This window comes from Mustela lutreola, chromosome 5 (assembly GCF_030435805.1).
Source record: "Mustela lutreola isolate mMusLut2 chromosome 5, mMusLut2.pri, whole genome shotgun sequence".
In the NCBI taxonomy this organism is placed as follows: domain Eukaryota; kingdom Metazoa; phylum Chordata; class Mammalia; order Carnivora; family Mustelidae; genus Mustela; species Mustela lutreola.
Genome location: NC_081294.1, coordinates 35,929,213 through 35,941,505, shown reverse-complemented (window position 1 = coordinate 35,941,505; position 12,293 = coordinate 35,929,213). Strand labels below are relative to the sequence as shown.

The following is a 12,293-nucleotide window of genomic DNA, read 5'->3' as shown; positions in this document are numbered from 1 at the left end:
ACCCAAAATCTATAAACTGAGGTGAAGTGTGGCTACTACGAGATGTGTTAAAAAGAGCAACAATTTTGAGGACTCTGCAGCAGGTCTAGAGAAAAATGGGTCCTTCTTGAAACAAGTGGGTGAATTCTGGAGAAGAAAGCGTTTACATGAGTGTGTGAATGTGTGGTAGAGGTGATACTAGGAGCACTGAAGAGTCCAATGCCTACCATTATTCTGCACAGAGCCAATATTGATAATGATTTTTGGTGATAAGAAAAATCAAATTTATGGCAAAAAACATATTACTTTTAAGTGTCCTTCCACATAGAGTAGTTTACATAATTCTTTTTGTTGTTGTTTTTATATTTTATTTTTTCAGTGTTCCAAGATTCATTGTTTACGCACCACACCCAGTGCTCGATGCAATACATGCCCTCTTTAATCCCCACCACCAGGCTCACCCAACCCCCCACCCACCTCCCCTCCAAAACCCTCAGTTTGTTTCTCAGAGTCCATAGTCTCTCATGCTTTGTTTCCCCCTCTGATTTACCCCGATTCACTTTGTGATTCTGATACTTAAGTATTTTCAACACTTCAGGTGGTCTGGCAAATATCTTGATGCACTATTGTCTGAATTGATGAAGCATTATAGTGCATATGTGGTTCTGGAAAGTATCCAACTAGTAAATCTGATATCATGCCATTTTCTAATAGATCAAATCTTATTTAAATGTTTCTTGGGTTGCTAGCAACTTTAGAAACACTTGTTTATTTTTAAGTATCTTTTGGGGAGGTTGCAATAATAATGTTTTTCTTGCTTACTGGATTTCATTAAATGGTAGAATGTGTGGTTAACTCACTAAGATTTGTAGCTGTATTTTATGACTTCATATCCAAAATCATGTACTTAGCGATTTCTTTCAGAAGGCATTTGCCAAGACAGTGACCAAGCACCATTTTTTTCTTACAGAGCAACTCTGACACAAATCCACTCAAATAAATTAGTATATTTAACTTGACTGGCTCATCTGGCCAGAGTATCAAGATGACGTGCCAATGCATGAGGTAATTTTTATGGCTACTACTAAAAAATTGTGATGAAGCATTGTTTTTATCTTAGTTTTTTCAGAAGCCAGCTTTCCTTTCTCTTGTCTTTCCTGTTGGCTTCTTGTCGAAAATGGTGCAATGAGCTGGTTTGCACACCAGCTTTGCAGATTATTAGTGGTGAGTGGAGCCTGGGGATGTTGAGAAAGACATCATGCAATTAATTTAAATATAATGGCCTCTATCACATTTTATTTTACCACATATTTATATTACCATTAGTCTTATTATTGTGTTTTTTATTTATTTTTATTTGTTTTATAAACAAAGATTTGGGGAAATTACTTACATAAGTCAGTGTTTTGCCACTGGTTTATCTTCCATTTAGGGAGTGTGTGTGTGTGTGTGTGTGTGTGTGTTTGCACACGTGTAATTGGCTTCCTTGTGTTTTTACTTTTTAAAATTATACTTTTTCAATCCTAAAGTAAAGGATATTATGGAATTTTACACATATGATGTACTTTAGAGGTCATTTTCCCTATGTCCTTTCTTTTAATTGAAAAGCTAAGGAAATTTTTAGAAACTGATTAACACGAGGTCAGGACTAGAACTCTAGTTTCCTGGTTTCAACTTAGGCATTTCTCCGTTAAGTATTTTTTTTCAAGTTCTTACATTGCAAAAACTATTGTTCAGTGTTTCTTAAATTTTATGTTAACCTTGTTATTTATCTCTAAGATTAGCAAAATAATAACTCAAAGTTTTGAAAAAAAATATTATGTACTTAGCAGTTTAATGTTCCATGTAAATATATATAAGTATGTCCAAATTTTAAAGGTTTTACCATACCACAAGCACTACAATCTTTAATATTTTAGGCCAAAACAATTGGTTGAGGTTCCAAACATTAATTATCACTTGTCAATATAAGAAAGTTCATGAATGTGAACCAAGAATTTTGGAGTCGATTTTTTTCTCACAGAACTTACAGAAAATGGAAGACATAACAGTGCATAATATCATATGGGGCATACTTAAAAATATATTCACAAGAAAAAATATATATATATTCACAGGAGACCACCAAAATATATTATGCATTTTATACTTGCCTCAGGGATAGTTTAATAATATTTGATTAACTGAGGATTTAGTACAAAAATTCTTTCTAAATGTTATATATGAAAGGACTGGAAATATATGTGATATTTTTATTTGGCAATTTCAAAGCAATTCATTAACTATGTATTGACTATATAATATCAGCAAGATACTGTCTAGGAAAACAATTTACAGAGTATACGAAATGAATTTAAACATCTTCTGCTTTTATAATTTAGTCACTAGAGCTTGTACACTGAAATGGTCTTTCTGTTTTAAAAGTGTTCACCATTTAGATGAGTTTTAAAATACAAATTAATGAGATGAAATCTCAAAGTAAAGTATCTTCTTACAAAGACTAAGTACATTTCTCCGCTCCACTGTGAGGTCTGTTTTTGCCCTTCAAAAAGCACGAATTCATGTGATTGGTTATATATGCTTAGAAATGAACCGCTAACAAAAACTAGAATAATTTTACTGTTTGTAGCTCAAAATGTAGAGACAACTAAATTTGTACTTACTGGAGCATGTAACGTATTACAAATCTGATGAGACCGCAGCTATACAAAAGAGAAGAGAGCAAGCAAATGATTGACATGAAACTATAAAGATAAAAATGAGACTATTATTAGTGTTACGCTATTTCTAAAATGAATTATTACCTAGTCCTCTCTAAAAACTACAGAGTTCTAGAACTATCATTTGAAATTCACTCACAAGAACTACAAAATTCACTAACTACTGCTAATGTGGTTATTAGATTTTTTTTAATCCTCTTTCTCTGCACACCCACACAAACACACACACACACACATTTATGTAGCCACTTATGATTGTGTACTTGAATATCATTTTATGTAGTACTGTGTACTACATGAAAAAGAATGTTTTTTAAAAAAACATTTTTCTTATTTAAAAAATAAAATTTTCATTTTGAATGTTCAAGATAAGATTTTTTTTTAAAGTTTAGAAAAAACTGTATTAAATTTCATTAAATCAGCATCTTAGTGCTGACTTTATCCTGAAATTAAGTGTATCTAGTAAGCATGAAATAGCCTTCCCACAACCATTATTAAAATAAGGTGCAGATATCCATCATAAAATATGTTTTTTACTTTCCTCATTTAAATATTTCGGCATATATTGTACATATGTATACACTGTCTACATTTACAGCAATTTGAAATTTGTAATAGAAGAATAGATAATGATCTTAGTTGTTTCATTTTATTCAATTTCATTTTTTTTTCCACAGTCCTAGTCCATCACCGTGTTAGCTATTTCCTAAAGTAAGTTAAGCACATGAGGGGGTTATACTTGCTCTTTTGTTTTTCTACAGCACAATCCAGTAAGTAGATGTTCTGTTATACAACATAGTCCTCATGTAAGTTAAAAAGATGTACTCCTTTTTTTCCTAAGGAATTTTTTTAAATGCGAAGAGGTAGCTATATTCAGTTAACAAAATATAACCTATTGTAAGCATTTTTGTTTCTGACCTATTCCCAGTCATCAGCTGATAATGACTTGAAATTCAGAAGAAAATGAATAAGCTTGGTAGAAATGCTTTATCTCTGTTAGGTATTCTTTAGCACTGACCCGTTTATGAAAATTCAGCTGTTAGTTGAGTAACCTCTGTGAGAGAAAAAAGATTTGTTGAGTGTCAACTCTATACCATCAGGCATTGTGTCTCCCAGTTTTCAAAGTTTATACTTTTTATAGTTTACACTATAACTGTTTCCTACCAACAATCTTCAAAGAATCCACACTACAATATTTTACCACTTCTGTTTCTTTACTTTTTTTAAGATTTTATTTATTTGACAGAGATCACAAGTAGGCAGAGAGGCAGGCAGAGAGAGAGGGGGAAGCAGGCTCCCTGCTGAGCAGAGAGCCAGATGTAGGGCTCATACCCAGGACCCTGAGATCATGACTGAGCTAAAGGCAGAGGCTTTAACCCACTGAGCCACCCAGGCGCCCCAATTTTTTGTTTCTTTAATAACTCATGCTCTTTTGATTTTTCTCAGACTAGTAAAGCTAAACAAGGAGCAATTTTTTTTCTTAAAAAAGAGTGATTTTACATTAAGATTTACTTTTTAAAATGTTTAGGTATATGCAATTAAGATCTTATATATCTAATTAGAAATATAAAATACAATGGCAAAGTAATGAAAAAGCCATAGCATCTAAATAATGGTCAAGGCAAAAAATAAGAAATGTGACAATTTTTTACAACAAAAATATCTAAAATTGATTTTTAAATTTTATACATACCTATATATTTAATAAGGAATATGTATACATGACCAAAATAACACATGCACAAACACCTAAAATTTATGTTTTAATAGTCATGATTAATAACTAGTACATTGTATTCTGTAAATACGTAGTTGTTATGACCACATTAGAACTGTTTAGTTTTACTGTGGAGTCATGTGATGAGACATATTCTTCTCTATAATTCCAATGATGTATCTGTGCCACTTCCAAAAGAACGCTCAGAAAAATGTACATTTTTTTCTTAAGCTTCAATTTCCCATTTAGGAAAATGAAGTCAGCTTTAAATATCTTTATACTCCTCTCATCTATGGAGAAGGGGAAGGGGGACAGAGGCACAGAGTAGCTATGACACATATGTCCTTCAGGAAAAAAGATTTTGCACCAGATGGTAATTTTCACATGTAACCAAGAAAAGAAAACCACTTTATCCACTAAAGGTGGGTGAAGGCAGGCCAGCTCGCTCTCTATCTCAAAATTCCAGGGGGGAGAATTTTTTTTGAGAAGCCAAACTGAAAAGACTATAAAGCAGGGGTTGGGGAGGTTAAGTAAGCACCTAGAAAATGAAAAGTCCTTTTCAATTTGAGTTGTTTTTGAGGAAATGGAGAATTTTCTTAGCTTTGAACATTTGGGGGAAAAGCTAGTGTAGAAGTTAACAATTTTGAAGAAAAGAGTAATCAAGTAATTACAGTTATTTGATATTGCCGCCACATCCAAGAACATAAGCAGTAGGTTTGTATTATATATGTCATAGATTTTTTTCAAAATTCATTTTTATATTAAATCATTTTTTGCTTTACAAAAATATCTGTCCACAATGAGAGGAGAGCTGGTTTTCCTCATAGACTAAGAAGCTGTGAACTAATTATTTAGGTTCCTGGAGAAGAAAAAAGTTCACATTAATATCAAAAGTTGGTAGATATTCATTTGTAATAAAAAAAAAAAAAGTATGCCTTCTTTTAATATTAGGAAAAGGCCAGTAAGAAAAACTGCAGCTATTTGTTTGTTTGAAGATACGAGGGATCAGAGTTAAGGGTATTCAAGCATAACGATGTGTTTCCCTTGAAAAAGGTGAAATTTTAACTTGAAATTGAGTAGGATAGTCATGAGCTTTGGGGAAGTAGGAAGAGAGGAAAAAATATAGGATGAGTGCTGTTAGGAATGAGGAGATGAATAGGCCATAGCCGAAGGTCTCAAATAAGACAGCTATTTTAAAAAGAAATTTTTAGTGACCACAATCTCGTTTCCTCTCCAGTAATGTTCAGCAGCTCAGGTATAGAAAGTAGTTGTTTTGATTAATCAGCAGTTGACATTTTGCAAAGAAAAGGCAATGGTAAGTACAGAGTCCTCTAATAAAGGGAGATGTGCTGAGGGTGAAGATTGAGAGGTTGTTTCATGCAGAAATGAGGGGAAGTTATGAGTGGACTGGTTAAATGGAATGAACACTGAAGAGAAGGCCTTTTTTTTTTTTTTTTTTTTTTTTTTATACAGCTGGACAAATAATTGTCTGAAAGCAGCAAAGGCAAACTAGGAAAATGAGGCCACTGCCATCAGAACGTAAGGCTTATGAAGTGTGAAAGAATTGAACCAACTCTGTTGGAGAAAGCTACCAGGGAAGCTGAGGCTTTAATAGAGGGCGAGGGAGGCTCCTACCTCTCAGGGAAAGCAGAGAAGGAGTAGAAGAATGTGACAAAGAAGCTGAGGGTATTTGAGAGTTAATCCATGTTGAAGGGGGAGGAGAGTTTGGGAAGGACAGTGGCAAGAAAAATGCAGGAAACTAGCATTCCACAGCATGAGAATTTGACAATAGGTGAGCAAGGTTGTGGAGTGAATGATTGCACTATGGGCAGAGACTGAGTGGAGAGGCCCAGATGGCTGACTTTTCTGAAGGTTGTGGGCTGCCATTCTTTTTTTTTTTTTTTTTTTTTAAGATTTTATTTATTTATTTGACAGACAGAGAACACAAGTAGGCAGAGAGGCAGGCAGAGAGAGAGAGAGAGAGAAGAGCAGGCTCCCTACTGAGCAGAGAGCCCGATGCAGGGCTCCATCCCAGGACCCTGGGCATGACCTGAGCCAAAGGCAGAGGCTTTAACCCACTGAGCCAACCAGGCGCCCCATGGACTAGCCATTCTGAGTGAGATCCTAGATAGAACAGGGGCTACAGTCCCTGGTCAGTGTTCAAAGAGATTAACATGAAGAGTGGTCTTCTGTCATAGGTCAAGTAAATCCTTCAGCACTTTCTACCAAAAGCCTGGTGAGATAACCTGGATCATTTTCAAGCTAAGAATTGCAGAAAGTGCAATAGGGATGTTAAAATATTGACTAGGGCTACTACTCCTTGAATCCTGGATAACATGGTAGCTGTGAAACAGACTGAGTTGGTAAATGTTTGTTTTCTTATATTCTGTGTCAACATGGCATATAGACAATCCATATAAAACATGATCGAATTTATGCAGGTGCAGGTTTATAAAGAGAAACAAAGTTATCCGACCTTGCTTTATATCTTAAAAATAAGAAAGTCATTTGTCAAAACAACATGTCTGACTCACTTGATCCTCTTAATGGTACTTTGATAAGAATTTTAAAGATCTATTTGAAGCTTTGAATTACTAACGAGATCATAGAAGAAACCTAGACAGTGAGTGATCCCTCTTTGTGAAGCCAAAGACTAGGAACAGATCAACACACGCTATGAAAGGTCATAAATTACTGTGGAGGAAAAACATAGGACACCAGATAGTTAAAGAGAGTTCAGGCCCACTGATCATAATCTGACTATTAGATTGAAAAGCCTTTGAATCCAGTTTATCAAGGAAGAATGTGGACATCTTTTGAAAGTACTCAGCTAACTTATGGATACTGCCATACATCACGCTTTGGGATTTAACCTTTCAAAAGCAGGATGGCATATACAAAAAATCATGGTAACAATTTTGCAAATAGTAGGTTGGAATTGGGGATTCTGAATCAAATTATTTTAGAGTGTTCTTCGGTTTTGGAGAGTTAATTGGCTATCCTCTCTGGAGTCATTAAACTCCAACTGGGCAGAATTCTAGAACTGTACTATTCTAAAAAGAATTCAAAGAGAATTCGTGACCAGATCTTTCTTTTCATTGAAGTTATATGAAAAACACAGTGTTCTGAGCTGAACAAATGCAGAGTACAGTGACTTCCACTGGCATATTTTGTAGTCTGTTGTTTTATGAAAATAAAATTAAGGAGCTGCTTCAGAAACTTAATTCTCTTTTGTTTTGTTTTGTTTTTTCAGTTGACTGTTTTAAGTACCACTTTGCAGCATATTGAGAGTGTGGGTCAGAGCAACCTGTCTTTCTGCTACCCACATTCAAGCAGTCAAAGGTTTCACGTCAAGTCAGATTACTTGGAAGGTAGAAAATGGTAGTTATCTTTTTTTTAAATTCCCTGGTTTAAAACACAAAAGCAAAACCTTCATAGTGTTAAGATCATAAAACGTACTTAGGTTATTATTGTTAAATCCCTGCAACATTTTCATCTATTCATTTAATGAATGGGTCATATATGGTGCCATTTTTGTGCAAAGTGGGGTTTGTCTACAGTAACTTTAGATAATTGATTTAGATGGGAATTTATCACTTAAGGCTGTCTACCTTGTTGATGGGGAAAAAAAAAACAAAAAAATTAATCAGTGATATTGACTGTTTGATCAGAATGTTGAATAAAGTCATACATAGATTTAGTCTATAAGCTGCCCTTAGACAATTGGAAGTTATGGTTATGCATGAATTAGATCAGATTTTTCCCTCTTTGGTTACTGTGTCTATCTATAGATGTATGTACTCCATAAGGGAATAATTTTCTCACTCCAAATCTGTGAGCAAGATTTTAACAGAGCCTTCAATAGTCTCAGCAACTAGTCAATGAGGTGAGTACACCTACCAGAGTGTATTAATCAGTAAGAGCTCAAGAGAAAATCAGTTTGGGCCTAAACACTCTACATATTCAGGTATATATCTAAAGTTATACTATATACATTATGATGTTCTTTGGTCGGGTAAATAAATCAAGATGGAGATACATGGAGTTGACTAATTGAAATTAACCTCAGATATTGACCAGTGTCAGGATAGGTGTCTCTTCCAAAGTCAGATTTGCGATACTCCAAAAAGTAAAATTACTTTTGATCACAGAATGTTAAAACACCAAAAAGGGAGACTGCCCCTGAGCATTGTCTAAATAGCAGAATTAGTACATAAATTTAGCACTAGTACTGTATACTCATACTATGATGTTGGAAATAGAAATAGAGAATAGGTTTAATTTTAGGTCTTATTTTGTTACAATAGGAGTTCAGTAACCACATGAAAACAAAATGAAACAAAAAATGTATTTCTATTATGTTATGAAAGGCCTTATATCACCATTAACTTCCTTTATGAAAATGGTGGTTATGCTTCTCTGGAAAATGTTTAAGAATAATAGGATTTTCTTAAAGGAATTGTTGAGTTACAGCATGTGCTATCTATTACTGTAAATAATCTCTTAAAATCCCACAAAAGAATCCAATTGCTCACAAAGAAAGTGGAAAAAGCCATTAAAGTCAGATGTATTAAGAACGAGACCTAATTCTCTGTAACATCCCGGACATCGCTCTAAAGTCTCATAATTGCAAGATTGCCCACATGCTTATAATTAATTTATAGACTTTGGCAGAGGGTTTCAGATATTGTTTACTTCAGATAATCAAGTTGGGAGGTGATCAGTTCCTTTTTTGATCTACAAGCTTATATTCTGCAATTTTGCTCAATTTCACACTAATGTAACACTTAGCAAAAAGACATTTTGAACCATTTTGTCAGAAAATATTCAGATAAAAATTTATAGGGTTCAAGTACCTAAGAAAAATGTTTAAATCCATGTTGTTTTTATTTTCCTACTTTAGTAGTTGAAAGCATTTTAAATTTTTTTTGTATTGCCTTTAATAAGAAATTATTGATGATTTTTTGGGTATGATTTCTATTTACAAATTGAGTGACCGTGAGCTATCAGAGGGAATAACATCAAGAGGACTTTTCTGTAGGTTTGCCAAATACAAAACCAAATAAAAAAATAACATAAGAGGCAGGTCACCTGGGTGGCTCAGTCCATTCAGCATCTGCCTTTTGCTCTGGTAGTGATCCCAGCTTCAGTGCTGGGTTTGAGCCCCGTGTTGGGGCTTCCTGCTTGGTGGCAAGCCTGCTTCTCTCTCTTCCCTTCTGCTCATCCCCTGCCCTGCCCTATTCATGCTCACTCTCTCTCTCTTTCAAATAAATAAAATCTTTTAAAAAATTACTTAGAGGAAAATAATAATTCTCAGTTCTTTAAAATTAATTGTTCTGTGTATAGCTCTCTGAATATAAAAATACATGATCTGTTGCCTTTAAAACCTAGGACCCCAATCTTACCTTTAAAAGGACTTCAGAACAGTATGTACATTCCCACAAAGAAAGTGGAAATTTCTCACTGTAATTACTGTGTCAAAAAGGAAGATTGTTTAAAGAAAGTATTAATGCCTAATACAAATGTATCAAAGTGAAAAATATTTAATTAAAAACATTTTGTAAAAGCAAAGTCCCAGCTGTCCTGTCATTCTACCTTTACATACATTAGTATGTGCCTCTTAAGAATTATGGATATATCCTTACAAACATATAGTTTATAAATCAAAATGTAAAATTTGCGGGTTTTCTTTTCCATTTCTCAGACAAGTTCTCAGTACATAGTGTCCTCATTACTTCAAAAATAGACCATCCTTTTGCTGAATTATACAGTTGTGATTCTAAATATTTCAAAGTGTTGTTTCTTTGTGTATTTATCCATATTTATTAATTTTTTTTTAACTCAGTAGACTTTTAACAATTAGGAAATCAACTTTATTCTAGAATGTAGGTCTGCTCCCAAGTGAGTTTTGTTATTCTAGAATAGGTAAAATAGAAGCAAAATTTAGCAGTTTAGAGTGATATAATGTATGAGCTGTTAAAGAAAGGATTCTGGTTCTGGTTTTATTTCTTACAATTGGATGGATGAAAATTTATAGATATCAAGCTATATGTAAGTTTACACTTCCAGAATTATGATAGAGATGGTTGATTTGTCATAATTTCCGAGCTTCCTGAAATAATTTTCCCTATCATATTGGATTGCATGAAAACATAAATGAGAACGGTTCACTCCAAAGGGAAATAACAATTTTAATTTTTAAAAAAGTGTGGCACAGTTGTTTTTTAACCAAATTCAGAGACCTTTTTCTCTCAAAGGCCACTGTTCATGTTCAATATACACTACAAAAGAAGCATCTACACTCGTATAGCTAGCTATATAAAATTCACTGCAGTTAACATCTAAGTATTATTTTATATTTCGAAATTTTATTTTTGTTCATGATATTTCACTCTCTGTTTTGTTTTGTTTGTTTGTTTGTTAGTTTGTTTTTGGTCCTCCAACAAATCTATTAATTTAAAAAGGGATTGAGGAGCAGAGAATAGAGTCAAATGTGTTAACTTGTTTTAGAGCAACATTGCCAAAATGTGCAGAAGTGCAATAAATGAAAACTGTCGGCAACAACAATGACCTTTAAAGCATGACCCATGCATTTGATGTAGTTATGTGATCTCTGTTCTTTGTGGAGAACCCCCCGTTGGTGGTAGTACTCATAGAGCAGAGTGCCACCCTCCAAGTCAAGTCAAGAAATGTCATCTCTATATTTGTAAAAGTTCTTCCCACATTTTTATTAAATCCGTACTTATGCTACATGTCTACTGACATTGGTGGTATTCTTGACTTTAATGCAAATTGATGATAAGCATTATAAGGATTGATTTTATATTTTGGTCAACAGATTTTCCACATGACCTATGACCTTGCCAGTGCAGTGGTGAGAATTTTTAACCTCATTGGCATGATGCTGCTGCTATGCCACTGGGATGGCTGTCTTCAGTTCTTGGTACCACTACTGCAGGATTTCCCACCAGACTGCTGGGTGTCCCTGAACAAAATGGTTGTAAGTAATTCGTATTCTTTTACACCCTACATAATCCATGTTTTGCCAGAAAGTTCTAAGGGTATGCTAGAATGATCTAATTTCTTCTCCGAAAATGTTCGGAGAAAATTTTGCCTTTGCGGATATAAAATCAAATGTTCTATCACTTTTTCTGCAGCTACATTTCATTTACATGAAGTGTTTCTGGGGATGTGTATGTTACAGGATCTATTTTGAGGTATCTTACTCTATGTATATTGAAGACATATTTTACTTCAAAGCTACATGTACACTCACACGTACGTATAATTGTGGTACAACGCTCATGGTACAATGTTCTTCCAAAACTGCCTATTGCTTAGAATATCTCCTTTTTTTCAACTTGATTGTGGCATTTACTGTGCTTGAGACATGCAATTCTAGGTGGTGTTAAAACTTGCAGAGACATGTATATCAGTATAAATACAATGAGATATGATGTGCATGATCTTTTTGCTAGGGAAGACAAGGAAACATTCATGGAAAAGGTAAAGCCTTTATTTACTTTTAATTTTTATTTATTTTTAAATTTGGGTATAGTTGACACATAATGTTACATTAGTTTCGGGTGTACAGTTTACTCCGAAAGATATTTACATATCTAAAAATCTGTGAAGTATAAATTTGATTTAATTAAGTATATTCATAGTCACATTTATTTTTAAGAACATGGGTTTTAAAAAGAGAATATGTGTTTTGATCTATCTTGTACAATACTTACAAAGAAATTGGAAGTAAATAATGGATGATAAATTTTATGAGCCTCTCACAAAATTTTAACCTTGGCATAAATCAAGTGCCCTCTTTCTTCCCCAAATGTTCCATGTTAATTTCTGGGCTTATTATTGTAGAAGTGATA

The 12,293-nt window shown here is 33.8% G+C and overlaps 1 protein-coding gene across 1 annotated transcript in view; it reads left to right on the top strand.

Annotated features, from left to right (window-relative positions):
• The window catches only part of HCN1 (hyperpolarization activated cyclic nucleotide gated potassium channel 1), a 393,513-nt gene that overhangs the window by 203,144 nt on the left and 178,076 nt on the right, over window positions 1-12,293 (top strand). The window contains exon 3 of the mRNA XM_059173942.1: window positions 11,255-11,416. Coding sequence (XP_059029925.1) covers window positions 11,255-11,416 — 162 coding nt within the window. The remainder of the gene's footprint in view (window positions 1-11,254; window positions 11,417-12,293) is intronic.